The sequence below is a fragment of the Prionailurus bengalensis genome, chromosome B1, assembly GCF_016509475.1.
Source record: "Prionailurus bengalensis isolate Pbe53 chromosome B1, Fcat_Pben_1.1_paternal_pri, whole genome shotgun sequence".
NCBI classification, from domain to species: Eukaryota; Metazoa; Chordata; class Mammalia; order Carnivora; family Felidae; genus Prionailurus; species Prionailurus bengalensis.
Genome location: NC_057344.1, coordinates 120131868 through 120146005, shown reverse-complemented (window position 1 = coordinate 120146005; position 14138 = coordinate 120131868). Strand labels below are relative to the sequence as shown.

General features: G+C 36.6%; 1 protein-coding gene across 2 annotated transcripts in view; it reads right to left on the bottom strand.

The window, feature by feature from the left end:
- MANBA (mannosidase beta) overlaps positions 1 to 14138 on the bottom strand; it is a 112243-nt gene that overhangs the window by 30509 nt on the left and 67596 nt on the right. Inside the window, exons 9-11 of one of the 2 annotated variants that reach the window (XM_043571616.1) lie at positions 12668 to 12785; positions 11129 to 11215; positions 7652 to 7819 (exon numbers count right to left, since the gene is read on the bottom strand). In XM_043571616.1, coding sequence (XP_043427551.1) covers positions 7652 to 7819; positions 11129 to 11215; positions 12668 to 12785 — 373 coding nt within the window. The remainder of the gene's footprint in view (positions 1 to 7651; positions 7820 to 11128; positions 11216 to 12667; positions 12786 to 14138) is intronic. The other variant, XM_043571625.1, reaches the window with a different exon arrangement.

The following is a 14138-nucleotide window of genomic DNA, read 5'->3' as shown; positions in this document are numbered from 1 at the left end:
AGGAGGAGAGTGAATGTTTAGCAGCATCCCTGCCCTTCTCCTACTAGATGCCAGTCGTACCCCTACACACACCAAAAAATGTCTACAGACATTGCCAAATGTTCCCCTGTCCCTTGGAGGACAAAATTTCCTCCACTTAAGAAACACAGGTGTAGTGCTTAAGAATAAGAGGCTAAGTTGCAGGATACAAAATTAGTACCCAGAAATCAGTAGTGTTTCTATACACTAATAAAATGGCAGAAAAAGAAATTTTAAAACAATACCATTTACAATTACACCAAAAAAAAGAATAAAATACCTAGGTATAAACTTAACCAAAGAGGTGAACAATCTCTTCTCTGAAAACTATAAAACACTGGTGAAAGAAACTGGAGATGACCCAAACACATAGAAAGATATTCATGCTCGTGGATTGGAAGAATCAGTATTATTTAAATGTCCATACTACTCAAACCAATCCACAGATTCAATGCATCCCTATCAAAATACCAATAGCATTTCTTACAAAACTAGAACAAATAATACTACAATTTGTATGTAACCACAGAAGATCCCCAAACAGCCAAAGACACCTTGAAAAAGAAAAACAAGGCTTGGAGGTTATAAAAATTCAACTCAAGATACACTACAAAGCTGTAGTAATCAAAATAGTATGGTACTGACATAAAAATCAATACATAGCTCAGTGGAACAGAATAGAGAGCCCAGGAATAAACCCACAACTATACAGTCAATTAATATGACAAAAGAGGCAAGAATATGCAGTGGGAAAAAGACAGTCTCCTTAATAAACAGTACTGGGAAAACTGGACAGCTATATATGCCAAAGAATTAAACTGTACACCTTTTAACACAATAAACAAAAATAGACTCAAAATGAATTAAATACCTAAATGTGAGGGCTGAAATCATAAAAATCCTAAAAACCATAAAAAACACAGGCAGTAATTTCTCTGACATTAGACATAGCAACATTTTTCTAGATATGTTCCCTCAGGCAAGAAGAACAAAAGTAAAAATAAACTATTTGGAGAACATCAAAAGAAAAAAGCTTTTGCACAGCAAAGGAAGCCATCAACAAAATAAAAAAGACAATTTACTGAATGGGAGAAGATACTTGCAAATGATATATCTGATAAGGGGATATATATAAATGTATATCCAAAATATATAAAGAACATATACAACTCAGCACCAAAAAAAAACCCCAAATAATCCAATTAAAAAATGGGCAGAGGACTTGGACAGACATTTTTCCAGAAAGGACATACAGATGGCCAATGAACACATGAAAACATTCTCAACATCACTCAGCAAATGGAAATGCAACTCAAAACTAAAATGAAATACCATTTTACACCTATCAGAATGGATAAAACCAAAAAGACAAGAAACAAGTGTTGACAAGGATATGGGAAAAAAGGTAATCCTTGCATACTGCTGGTAGGAATGTAAATTGGTGCAGCCACAGTGGAAAACAGTATGGAAGTGCTTTGAAAAACTAAATATAGAAATACCATATAATCCAATAATTCTACTACTGGGTATCTACTACCCAAAGAAAAGGAACACACTAATTCAAAAAGATATGTGTGCCTCTGTGTTTATTGCAGCATTATTTACAACAACCAATATATTGAAGCAATCTAAGTGTCCATCAATGGACAAATGGATAAGGAAGATGTCAGATCTATATCTATATCTATATCTATATCTATATCTATATCTATATAGTGGAATCTTTCACAGCCAAAAAAAGATGAAATTGTGTCATTTCAGATGGACCCAGAGGGCATTATGGATGGATGCACCTAGAGGGTATTATGGTAGGTGAAATAAGTCAGACTGAGAAACACAAAATAATATATGATTTTAGTCACAGTGGAATCTAAAACAAAAACAAATGAATAAACAAAAGCAGAATCAGACCTATAAATACACAAAACAAACTGATGGTTGCCAGAAGGGGTCGGGTCAGCAGTTGGGCAAAATGGGAGAAGGGGAGCGGGAGATACAAGTTCCTGGAATGAACAGGTCATGGGAATAAAAGGCACAGCAGGAGAAAAAAAAAAAAGAAAATAATAGAGGCTATTGAGTCAGATGGACTGAGTTTAAATATCATATCAGAACATTATTATTTTTGGACAGGTCTAAGCCTCAATAGACTTATCTGCAAAATGGGAATAATAACTACTCCTTCATAGGACCACAGTAAATGGTAAATAACCCATGTGTGGAAGATATGGCTAAATGTCCACCAAAATTCATGTTCCCATTTCCATAATACAGAGCTGTTCCTAGGAAGTGGTTTCCTAACCAATTTGCACCACTATGGGGCCACATGCCTCATTCGCTTCCTCTTGGAATTATAAGCTCTCAACCACTGAGCTGCGAAATGAAAATCCTCAAATATTAAAATCCATTTCTTAAATCCATCAGATATGAAAAATGTAATACCAACACTATGAGAAAAAGATTATAAAATAAATGTTCTATAAATATTAATTAAAGCTTATACCATCACCATTTGTGGATAAAAAAATTCTTCATGACACATGACGTAGCATATCAGATAAGCTAAAAAAATGTGAACCTAAGTTTTTCATGAATTCTCACTGAAGTTTCTTCACATAAATGAAGAGTCTCATGAACTAAACATATTTGGGTGCCAAAATCACATACTATTCTTTTAAATATGTCCCTTTTTATGTTAGTTCAAGAGATACCCAAATATTTAAAATATCTAATTATAGATCAAAAAATTATAAAGACAATCAGATTACTAAATCACATATTAAACATTAAAGCTTCTAAAAGTTTCATCTTTTGAAAAGTTACATTACTACAAAAAATAAAATGCTGCTTCCTCTCCCTGCAAAAAAAAGCTAATTTACATTATTATATAATGTTTATGCATGTAGTAAATATAAGTATAATATGCCTATTAGAAAGCAGTAATGCAAAAAGAACCACCGTAAGGAAGGGCTCTACAGTGGAGTTGGGAACAAGCTCTTTCCTCTCCCTTTTCCCTTATTTCACCTATGAACATATTCATATATGATATATATCAAGTTCTGTTGCAGCATTTATAACTATAGAATTTTAAATGACACTTTAGACCAGATGGACTTAACAGATAAACACAGTACATACCATCCAAAAGCAACAGAATACACATTCTTCTCAGGTGCACATTGAACGTTCTCCAATATAGATCATATGTCAGGCCACAAAACAAATCTTAACAAATTTGAGAAGACTGAACTCACATCAGGCAGATTTTTGGACCCCAAGGGTATGAAACTAGAAATCAATTATAAGAAGAAAGCTGGAAAATTGGCAAATATGTGATGATTAAGGAATATGCCACAGAACAATAAATGAATCAACAAGGACATCAAAAGAGAAATTAAAACATACCTTGAGACAAATGAAAATGGAAATACAACATACCAAAAATTATGAGATGCAGGAAAAGCAGTCTAAGAGGAAAGATCAGAGAGATAAATGACCATTTCAAGAAACAAAAAAACAAAAATTTCAAATAAAGAAAGAATCTAACTTTACACCTCAATAAACTAGAAAAAGAACAAATGTCGCCCAAAGTTAGTAGAAGGAAGGATATAACAAAGATCAAAGGAGAAATAAATGAAATAGAGACTAAAAAGACAATAGAAAAGATCAGTGAAACCAAGAACTGGTTCTTTAAAAAAGATAAACAACGAGCGCCTGGGTGGCTCAGTCAGTTGAATGTCCGACCTCAGCCCAGATCATGATCTTGCAGTTCACGAGTTCGAGCCCCACATCAGGCTCTGTGCTGACAGCTCAGAACCTGGAATCTGCTTTGGATTCTGTCTCTCTCTCTCTCTCTCTCTCTCTCTCTCTCTCTCTGTGCCCCTCCCCCACTCACACATTGTGTTTCTCTCTCTCTCACTCAAAAAAACCCAAAAAACAAAAACATTAAAATAAATACATTAATTAATTAATTAATTAATTAATTTTTAAAAAGACAAACAAAATGGCAGAACTTTAGCTAGACTTGCTGAGAAAAAAAAGAGAAACGACTCAAAATCAGAAATGAAAAAGATGTTAAAACTGATACCTCAGAAACACAAAGGATCGTAAGAGACTACTGTGAACAACTATACACCAACAAATTGGACAACCTAGGAGAAATGGATAAATTCCTAAAAACATACAACCTTCCAAAATGGAATCATGAAGAAACAGAAAACATGAACAGGCCAATTAACTAGTAAGGAGATTGAACCAATAATCAAAAACCTCCCAACAAACAACAGTCCAGGACCACACATCTTCACTGGTGAATTCTACCAAACATTCAAAGAAGAATTAATACCAATCGTTCTGAAACTTTTCCAAAAAACAAAAGAGGAGGGAAAACTTCCACACTCATTTTACAAGGCAAGCATTATCTTGATACCAAAACCAAATAGAGTCACCACAAGAAAATTACAGGCCAATATCCTTGATGAACATAGATGCAAAAATTCTCAACAAAATATTAACAAAGAAACTCATAGAAGTAAAGAAAAATCATATATCACGATCAAAAGGAATTTATTCTAGGGATACAAGGACAGTTCAACATCTACAAATCAATCAAGATGATACATCTTGTATCATTAATAAAATGAAGGATAAAAATCATGAACAGGGTGCCTGGGTGGCTCAGTTGGTTAAGGGTCTGACTCTTGATCTCAGCTCAGGTCTTGATCTCAGGGGTCATGAGTTCAAGCCACACATTGGCTTCCTTGATGGGTGTGGAGCCTACTTTTAAAAAATCACATTAGGGACGCCTGGGTGGCTCAGTCGGTTAAGCGTCCGACTTCAGCTCAGGTCACGATCTCGCGGTCCATGAGTTCGAGCCCCACGTCGGGCTCTGGGCTGATGGCTCAGAGCCTGCTTCAGATTCTGTGTCTCCCTCTCTCTCTGACCCTCCCCCGTTCATGCTCTGTCTCTCAAGTAAATAAACGTTAAAAAAAATTTTTTAAATCATATTATCATGTCAACAAATGCAGAAAGAGCATTTGACAAAATTCAACATCCATTTATTACAAAAACTCTCAACAAAGTAACTACAGAGGGAACATACCTCCACATAATAAAGGCCATATATGACAAGCCCATAGCTAACATCATACCCAATGGTGAAAAACTCAAAACTTTTCCTTCTAAAATCAGGAACAAGACCAGGATGCCCACTCTCACCATTTTTGTTCAACATAGTACTGGAAGTCCTACTCAGAGCAATTACACAAGAGAAAGAAATAGAAGGTATTTTAATTGTAAAGGAAAAAGTAAAGCTGGCACTGTTTGCAGATGACATGATATTATATGTAGAAAATTCTAAAGACTTCACAAAAAACTGTTAGAACAAATGAATTCAGTAAAATTTCAGGACACAATATCAATACACAGACATCTATTGCATTTCTGTACACTAATAATTAACTATTAGAAAGAGAAATTAAGAAAACCATCTTATTCACCACTGCATCAAAAAGAATAAAATATCTAGGAATAAATTTAACCAAGGAAGTGAAAAACTGAAATTATTATTGAAAATTATAAGACAATGAAGAAGACACAAGTAAATGGAAATATATTCTGTGCTCATGGATTAGAAGAACTGATATTGCTAAACTGTCCATACTATTTAAACCTATCTACAGATTCAATGCAATCCCTATCAAAACTGCAGTGAAACAGAATGAATAATCCAAAAATTTTTAGGAAACCACAAAAGACCCAGAATAGTCGAAGCAATCTTGAGAAAGAAGAACAAAGCTGGAGACATCATGCTTTCTGACTTCAAAATACATTATAAAGCAAAATTAAAACATTATGGTATTGTCATAAAAATAGACACATAGATCAATAGAATAGAACAGAGAACCCAGAAATTAAATTCATATATGCATGGTCAATTAATTTATGACAAAGGAGACAAGAATATACAATGGGGAAAGGACAGTCTCTTCAATAAATGGTGCTAGAAAAATTGGACAGTCCCAGGCAAGAGAATGAAACTAAACAACTCTCTACAATCATGCACAAAAATCAATGCAAAATGGATTAAAGACTTGAATGTAAGATCTGAAATCATAAAACTCCTAGAAGAAAACACAGGTGGTAAGCTCCTTGACATTGGTCTTGGCTTTGATTCTTTGGATTTGACACCAAAACAAAGGCAACAAAGATAAACAAGTGGGACTACATCAAACTAAAAAGGTTCTGCACAGCAAAGAAGACCATCAATAAAATGAAAAAGCAAAATACTCAATGGGAGGAAATATTTCCAAATCATATACCTGCTAACAGGTTAATATACAAAATACATTAAAGCACTCATACAATTCAATAGCAAAAACCAAACAATTCAACTAAAAAATGAGTTGAGGATCTAAACAAACATTTTTCCAAAAACATACAGGTAGCCAATAAGTACATGAAAAGGTGCTTAACTAATCATCACAGAAATGCAAATCAAAACCACAGTGAGAGATCACCTCACACCTGTGAGGATGGCTATCATCAAAAAGATAAGAAGGGTGCTTGGATGGCTCAGTCCATTGAGCATCTGGCTCTTGATTCCAGCTCAGGTCATGATCCCAAGTGGTGGGATCAAACCCCATGTTGGCCTCTGCACCGAGTTTGGAGCCTGCTTGGGATTCTCTCTCTTCCTCCCTTTGCTCCTTTCCCCCAGCTCGTGCTCTGTCTCTAAAAAAAAAAATGCTGGAGCACCTGGGTGGCCCAGTCAGTTAAGTAACCAACTCTTGGTTTCAGCTCAGGTCATGATCTCCCAGCTTTGTGGGTTCAAGCCCTGCATCAGGCTGTATGCTGGCAGTGCATAGCTTGCTTGGGATTCTCTCTCTCCCTCTCTCTCTCTGCCCCTCCCCCACTTGTGCTGTCTCTGTCTCTCTCAAAATAAATAAATAAGCTTTAAGAAAAAATTCTTAATATAAATGAGACCCAACATCCATTTTCCTATTACCACAGTCCCCTCTTCTCTCTGTGAGCCTCATCTACTCTACTTATTTTTTTAAACAAATTTGGCTCCTCTAGGCATTTGAGTTTACAATTCTTACCACAGACCAAATTTGCTCATGAATATAAATTTTTTAAATCTAACTAAAATATTAGCAAACCAAATCTAACACAGAATACAAGAACAAGAAGTTGTAACTAAACAGAGCTTATACTAGAACTAGTTTATTATTAGAAAATTAATTCCCAGAATTCACCATATTAATATATTGAGGAACAAAGAGAAAGAAAGAAAAAAAGAAGTGGCATATCAGTAAACCATCTAAAGTAGAAATTCTCAACCTTTGGGGTTCCATGGATGGGCTCCAGAAAGAGTCTATGATAATCTGCAAGTATAAACACAATATTGGTGTATGTGTGGTGAGTTCCATAGATAAGTTAATTCCTAAAGAAGTCCAAAACCCACGAGCCCATTCACATGCTGCAGCATTATAATCCATTCACATGCAGCTCTGTATTAAAATGATAATGTTGAAGGTTGCCCTAAAAAAGGACACAAAAGTATACTATACCAATATTCAAACCGATCCACTTTCAAAAGAGTTTCTTAAATTCCACTGCATGAAAAATCATTACTTACCGCCAAAACAATCTGTCGAATATTTTTCACATACAGAACCACATAGTCATTGATGTAGGTATGCAGTTCACTGGTGTGTATATTAAACCAATTCATCATCAGCGCTGCTTCATTTTCATTATTTCCACCCCATATGATGATGGAAGGATGAGATTTCAGTCTCCTGATCTAAAATTTCAAAAAACATAAAATAATTTTTAAATGACCAATACAAAAAAAAAAAACAACCTCAGAGCTATAATTATTCACAAAAGTATAGCCATTGCATTTCTGCACATAAATTCTTATGTGTCAGAAAACTCATTAGAAAATGGCTGTAACATTACCTGTAGGGATACATTTTAAGCAATCTCTGATTCTTTTTGCCTAGATTTTATAAACACCAATAAGATAGGGTTCTTCTCCTCTATTGTATAAAAACTGAAGAAAACATAATCCCTTTTATTAAAAAAGAAAAATAAATCAACCTCATCATTATGTGACTTGCCACAAAAAGGTTCTAAGAAATACAAAAGGCAGGAGACATTATATTACAGAGGAGTTTCTCAAGAACAAGTTGGAGTTTTGTGTGAAGAAACAAATGAGATAGAACGACCACTTCTGCTGAAAGAGGGACTGAGGTTGTCACAGTCTCCCCTGAATTCAGAAAACCACAAAGACGAGAGAGGGTTTCACAAAGCAAGTGAGTCCCAGAGATATTCCATAAGTTAAAGACAAATATATGGAATATTCTAACAGAAAAAGGATTAGGGCATCAAGAGGATAGCTCCAGAAATAACTATCAATGTCATGCCCTGAGAAATCAACTAAGGTTATGCAAGTTAACGAATATATCCAAACATAGAGGAAGAAATCAGCAATCTATCTGAAAATCCTGCCAGCCTTAAGAATTGAACCTGCATGAACTGGGCTCTCTGTGGACCAGCCCTACATAAAGGTGGAAGGATCCAGTTCTTCTGACACACTAGAAGATGGACTCCAGCAAAAGAAGGTAATGAAATCTCTTTGACAGCGGAGTGAGTCAATGATCAAGAGAAATTCCTTTGGAACTCATTTTAGCAATATAACCTCATTGGTATTTATATCTTCTCTTCCACGTAACACATGGTTACAGTGATGGATCCCAGCTGATGTTCTCCGTGTGGCCTCCGTTCAAGATGCTAAGTATCTCCTATACGAAACAGAGATGCATTAAGGATGCATTAAAGAGATTTATCTCATTCTCAAAAATTACAGTCTTGTGTTTTTCTAAACTAGCCTTATAAATACTATTTCCTTTATTTGCCTTTGCGCATCCCCAGGAAGTGAGGGCTGCTACCAACTATGAATGGCATGTTTATGGTGCTACTGAAAACACAAATACTGAAGAGGCAAAAAGCTGCAGTGACTCTGTGCTACACATACCTTTCAAGCTGACCTAGAATTTTGTGGCAAGCTCTACTTTAAAATTTTAACGAACTCTGCAAAAAAATGTTCTTCTTCTCTTTAATAATACATAAAAGAATGGAAGGCACACTGATATCATATTTTATTTATTTGTATGAAAAAAGTTTAAAAAACTGAAATGTTTGCAACCTACATAACTATAATTAATATTTCTAAAGTTCATTCATCCATCTATCTATGTTCCTGATAAATAACCCAGCTAGTGGGGATACACAGAGGAACAAGCCCCTGGGCCTCAGGGAGACTACAGTCTTGCAGGGAAAACAAAACATTGAACAAGTAATTCAAAGTGTGATATATGTCACAAAGGGCAAATGATATGATCCAGACTTGAAAATATAGAAAGGCTTTCTTCCCAGAGAAAGTCATGCTCAAGTGTGCCAGAAAAAAATGAGAGGTCCACAGGGAGAAAGTACTCCAGAGTAAGGATGGCACAGGAAGAGAATGCTTGATGGGGCCAGGAGGGCGGCAGAGACAGGATAGGGCATGATGAGGATCTTTATCTGGAGGGCTCGGAGCAAGGGATGATTCATTTGTACTTTCTAAATCTTTTTCTAAAAAAATAAAACACAGACATAAAAAAAAATTATGACACAGTGAATTATTATAAGGCAGTCAGCCTTGTAATCACAAGGTAGACCAAGAAAGAGAAACCCAGAAGCCCTCATGCACCCCTTATATTTATTTTTTTAAGTTTATTTATTTATTTTGAGAGTGAGAGGGAAGGAGAGAGAGTGAGCACAAGTGGGGGAGGGGCAGAGAGAAGGAGAGACAGAATCCCAAGAAGGCTCTGTGCCATCACCATCAGTGCAGAGCCCGAGGTGGGACTCGAACCCAGGAACCATGAGATCATGACCTGGGCTGAGATCAAGAGTCAGACACTTAACCGACTGAGCCACCCAGGCACCCCCCTCATGCGCCCCTTTTAATTACAATGCTTTTCTCCTTCCAACAGTAACCACTATCTTGAGTATTGTACTAATTGCTTCCTTGCGTTTCTTTTGGTTTTCCACACAAATGTACATCCACAGACATTATAATGATGAAATCACGGAATTTAACATACTTGATGGATTTCAATCCACTGACGTCCTTATCCTTATTGAGCTCAAATTGTACTGCTATTGGTTGGTGATAGCCTTGTCCAAGTTCTTTTTGACATATCTTTGATAGTTTCCTTGTTATCTTATGTCAAAATATTCTGGGATTATCTAGTATATTTGCTGTCTCAGACCCGGAATCAGCCATTTCTCTAAGAAGCACTTTTCTTTTCTTCCTGGACCCTTGGGGTTCAAAGTCCTTTGGCTTCAACACTACTTTGTTTGAGAGATGAGGGAAGTTTGGATCCCCCTACTTCTCTACCATGTTGGCCCCTCCCCCAAAGCCCTTCTCTTAATAGGAAAAATTATTTCAATAAAAGGATACTCAGTATTATTAGGTTGTTCATTGTTTCTAGTCCTTTTCAGTGGACAGAGTTACATTACAATCACTTCCTTGCACTTATAGATCTATAAATATAGGTGTACACATATGGAATGCAGAAGAAATCAAGGAGTCAAGAATCACTTTAACTTTTTGACCTGAGAGTTGCGAAGACCGGCTTTGCCATTTATTGAGGTGAGGAAAACTGCAGGAAAAGCAGGTTTGGAGAAGGTAATGCAAATTTGGTTTGGACATGTTACATTTGAGAGATCTCTGAAACCTACAAGTAGAGGTGCCAAGCAGGCAGCTGGATAGAACCAGGAATTCAAGCAGAGAAGTCAGAGCTGGGGATAAATCTGAGCGTTATCAGCATGTAAGTGATGTTAAAGCTATTAGACCAGGGAAGTCAATTATATGATTGTGATTTTCATGCGATTTAGTAAAGAGAACAACAACCAAAAAAGAAAGAAAAGGAAAAAGAAAAGAAAAGAAAAGAAAAGAAAAGAAGAGAAAAGAAAAGAAAAGAAAAAGAAAAAACGAAGAGAGTTTTAATAAAAAGCAAAATGAAACATAAGCATTTTCCTTCTGCTTGGAATGGTAATAACATACCTGGTGAGCAACTTCTGTTCTCACTGAATCCAGGAAGCCCTGATCAGTCGGATAAAGAGCACAGGCAAACATAAAATCCTGCCATACCTATCAAATAAAATAAAAGGCAATGAAGCACTTCCATAGATTTTATTACACTGAAAGAAATTCTTCATTTAGAACTTTGGGAATTATCCTTCAGGAAAATGAAAAGTCAAGTTGGCCTGACTTTGAGCAATACTGCGATTCAAGCAGTGGGAAAGGCTCTCATAGACCGCACGACCTTCCAGAATTGCACAAAACTGGGGCGGTGGGAATCTGAGAGGAGAAAGTGTTAAGTAGGGAGAAAAGAAAGTGAAGAGAGGGGTATTCAACTCAGGAAACAGTGAGCGTGTTGAGAGGAATATGAAATTCAAAAAACGAACCTCCCCCCCGCCCCTCCACACTGCAATACTCTAATTTTCACTGGGAATTTGATATCGAGCGATGGACCAGACTGTTAAGAAACAGTCTTTGTTTATAAAGGAATTAACTTTTCATGGCCAAAAGGATTGCTACATGGACATTTTCATAATGAAACCACATAAGTTCATTTCTAGGGAGGTTGTTATGACGCAGTGGTTAAAAGCACAGGCCCCAAACCAGTCAACCTGAGTCACAACCTTGATTTCAGGTTATTTAGCCTCTCCTCCACGTGTCAGTTTCCTTATCGTTTGTTGGGGATGGAGAACAACAGAAATTACTTCGTAGGATAGACATGAATATGAAATAAAATAATAAATGCAGAGCACTGAGAACAATGCTTGACATTCAATAAATATGATAGAATATTGTCATATTATGACCATCAGTATTATCAATATTATTATAATTACTATTCCTCTCTGGAGTGCTTTCTATGTTAGACCTGTAATACTAGAACTAAAAGAATGTATTTCCTTTGCTTAACCCTCACCAATGCAAAACATCCTTGGGATACTTAAATACAATATGAAACATAGCTTTTCTTCATTTATTATTTTTCTTCTCTATAGGTCTTGCTGGATCTCCTTAAAGTAAAACATTTTTTTTTCAACGTTTATTTATTTTTGGGACAGAGAGAGACAGAGCATGAACCGGCGAGGGGCAGAGAGAGAGGGAGACACAGAAACGGAAACAGGCTCCAGGCTCTGAGCCATCAGCCCAGAGCCTGACGCGGGGCTCGAACTCACGGACCGCGAGATCGTGACCTGGCTGAAGTCGGACGCTTAACCGACTACGCCACCCAGGCGCCCCTAAAACATTTTAATAGATTTAATCATACCCTCATATCACAAAGAAAATTACAAATATATAAATACATAGAATGTCTACCACTTAAAAATAATTACATAATTATGATATTCGCCATCAGCTATGGTTCGGGTCTTGCAAGATGCCACTTATTCCTCTACAAAAAGTGGAATATCATTTCCAGCTCTGAGAAAAGAAGGAACGAGCAATATCACCCACTTAGAACACAGGAGGTCAAAGTGAGGATACAGTAACATATCAACCAATAAAATGCTGTCAGCTACCCACCATTATTCCCAGTTCATCACAGAGTTGATAGAATTCATCTTGCTCATATATTCCTCCTCCCCAAACCCGGAGAGTATTCATGTTAGCATCCACAGCAGACTGCAAAAGAAGCCGTAGCCTATAGAAGAAATTTTTAAAAACAAATGTTAATTTGGAAATCTGGGGGTGTTAAAAAAATATTTTAAAAAACACATCCTGGTTGATAAATACATTTCAAACCTCTGTTAGAAAAACACATTTTGAAATTTTGATGGTTTGGATACAGTGCTAAGTGGAGAAAGTGGAAATTATATACACATTAACTGTAACCACATAAGCAAATCTAGAAAAATTATGGGCTATACCTTTTCTCTGCCTTCTAAATTCACAGTTATTATTATACTCTTTTTAAAATAGTTGTAAAACCTTAGAAAGTATGAGCTAATTTTATATAACCGTTGCAAATTATAAGACAAAAATCAAATTTTGCATATTAGTTCCTGGCATGCCTTTGTTTTTAAGGTTATTTATTTGGAGAGAGAACACAAGCAGGGAAGGGAGAGAGGTGGTGGGGGGGGGGGGGTGGAGAGGAAATCCCAAGCAGGCTCTGTGCTGTCAGAGTGGGGCTCCATCTCACAAACCATGAGATCATGACCTGAGCCAAAACCAACAGTCGGACGCCCAAACGAGCCACCCAGGCATCCCAGTACCTGGCTTACTTTTATCTCTTTTTTTCAATTCTTCCAGTCCATATCTTCCTCAACTTATGATGGGATTATATCCCAATTAGCCCATCATAAGTTGAAAGTATTGTTAATTAGAAAATGAATTCAATACACCTTAACCTATTGAACATCCTGGCTTAGCCTAACCTACCTTAGATGTGCTCAGAACACGTACATTAGCCTACAGTTGGGCAAAATCATCTAACACATAGACTAGTTTATAATAAAGTACTAAATATCTCCTGTAATTTACTGAATACTATAGTGAACATGAAAAACCAATGGTTACATGGGAACAGAAGGATCGTGAGTGTATTGGTTGATCACCCTCAGTGTCATGTGGCTGACTGGGAACTGAGGCCACCACCACAGCCCAGGATCATGAGAGATTACTGTTCGACAGATCACTTGCCCAGGAATAGATCAAAATTTAAAATTCAAAGTATAATTTCTACTGAATGTGTATTACTCTTACACCATGGTACAGTCAAAAAATCATGCTGAACCACCATAAGTAGGGCACCTGCTATGCTTCTTTCTCTAGTAAGTTTCCTTTCTCATCTTTCCAATTCCTATTCACATGACCCACAGGAAAATCTAGCAATTAACAGCTACTTTAAGAACATCTACCTGCATTTCCAGAACAGAGCCCAGGGAGGAACCAAGAAGCCCAATAACTGGCTGACCAAGGACCCAGAGCATTGTGCTTCAGCAAAGGCATCCATGGGCAGGTTCACTAATTGGCGTAGCTATGGTGAACAGCCACT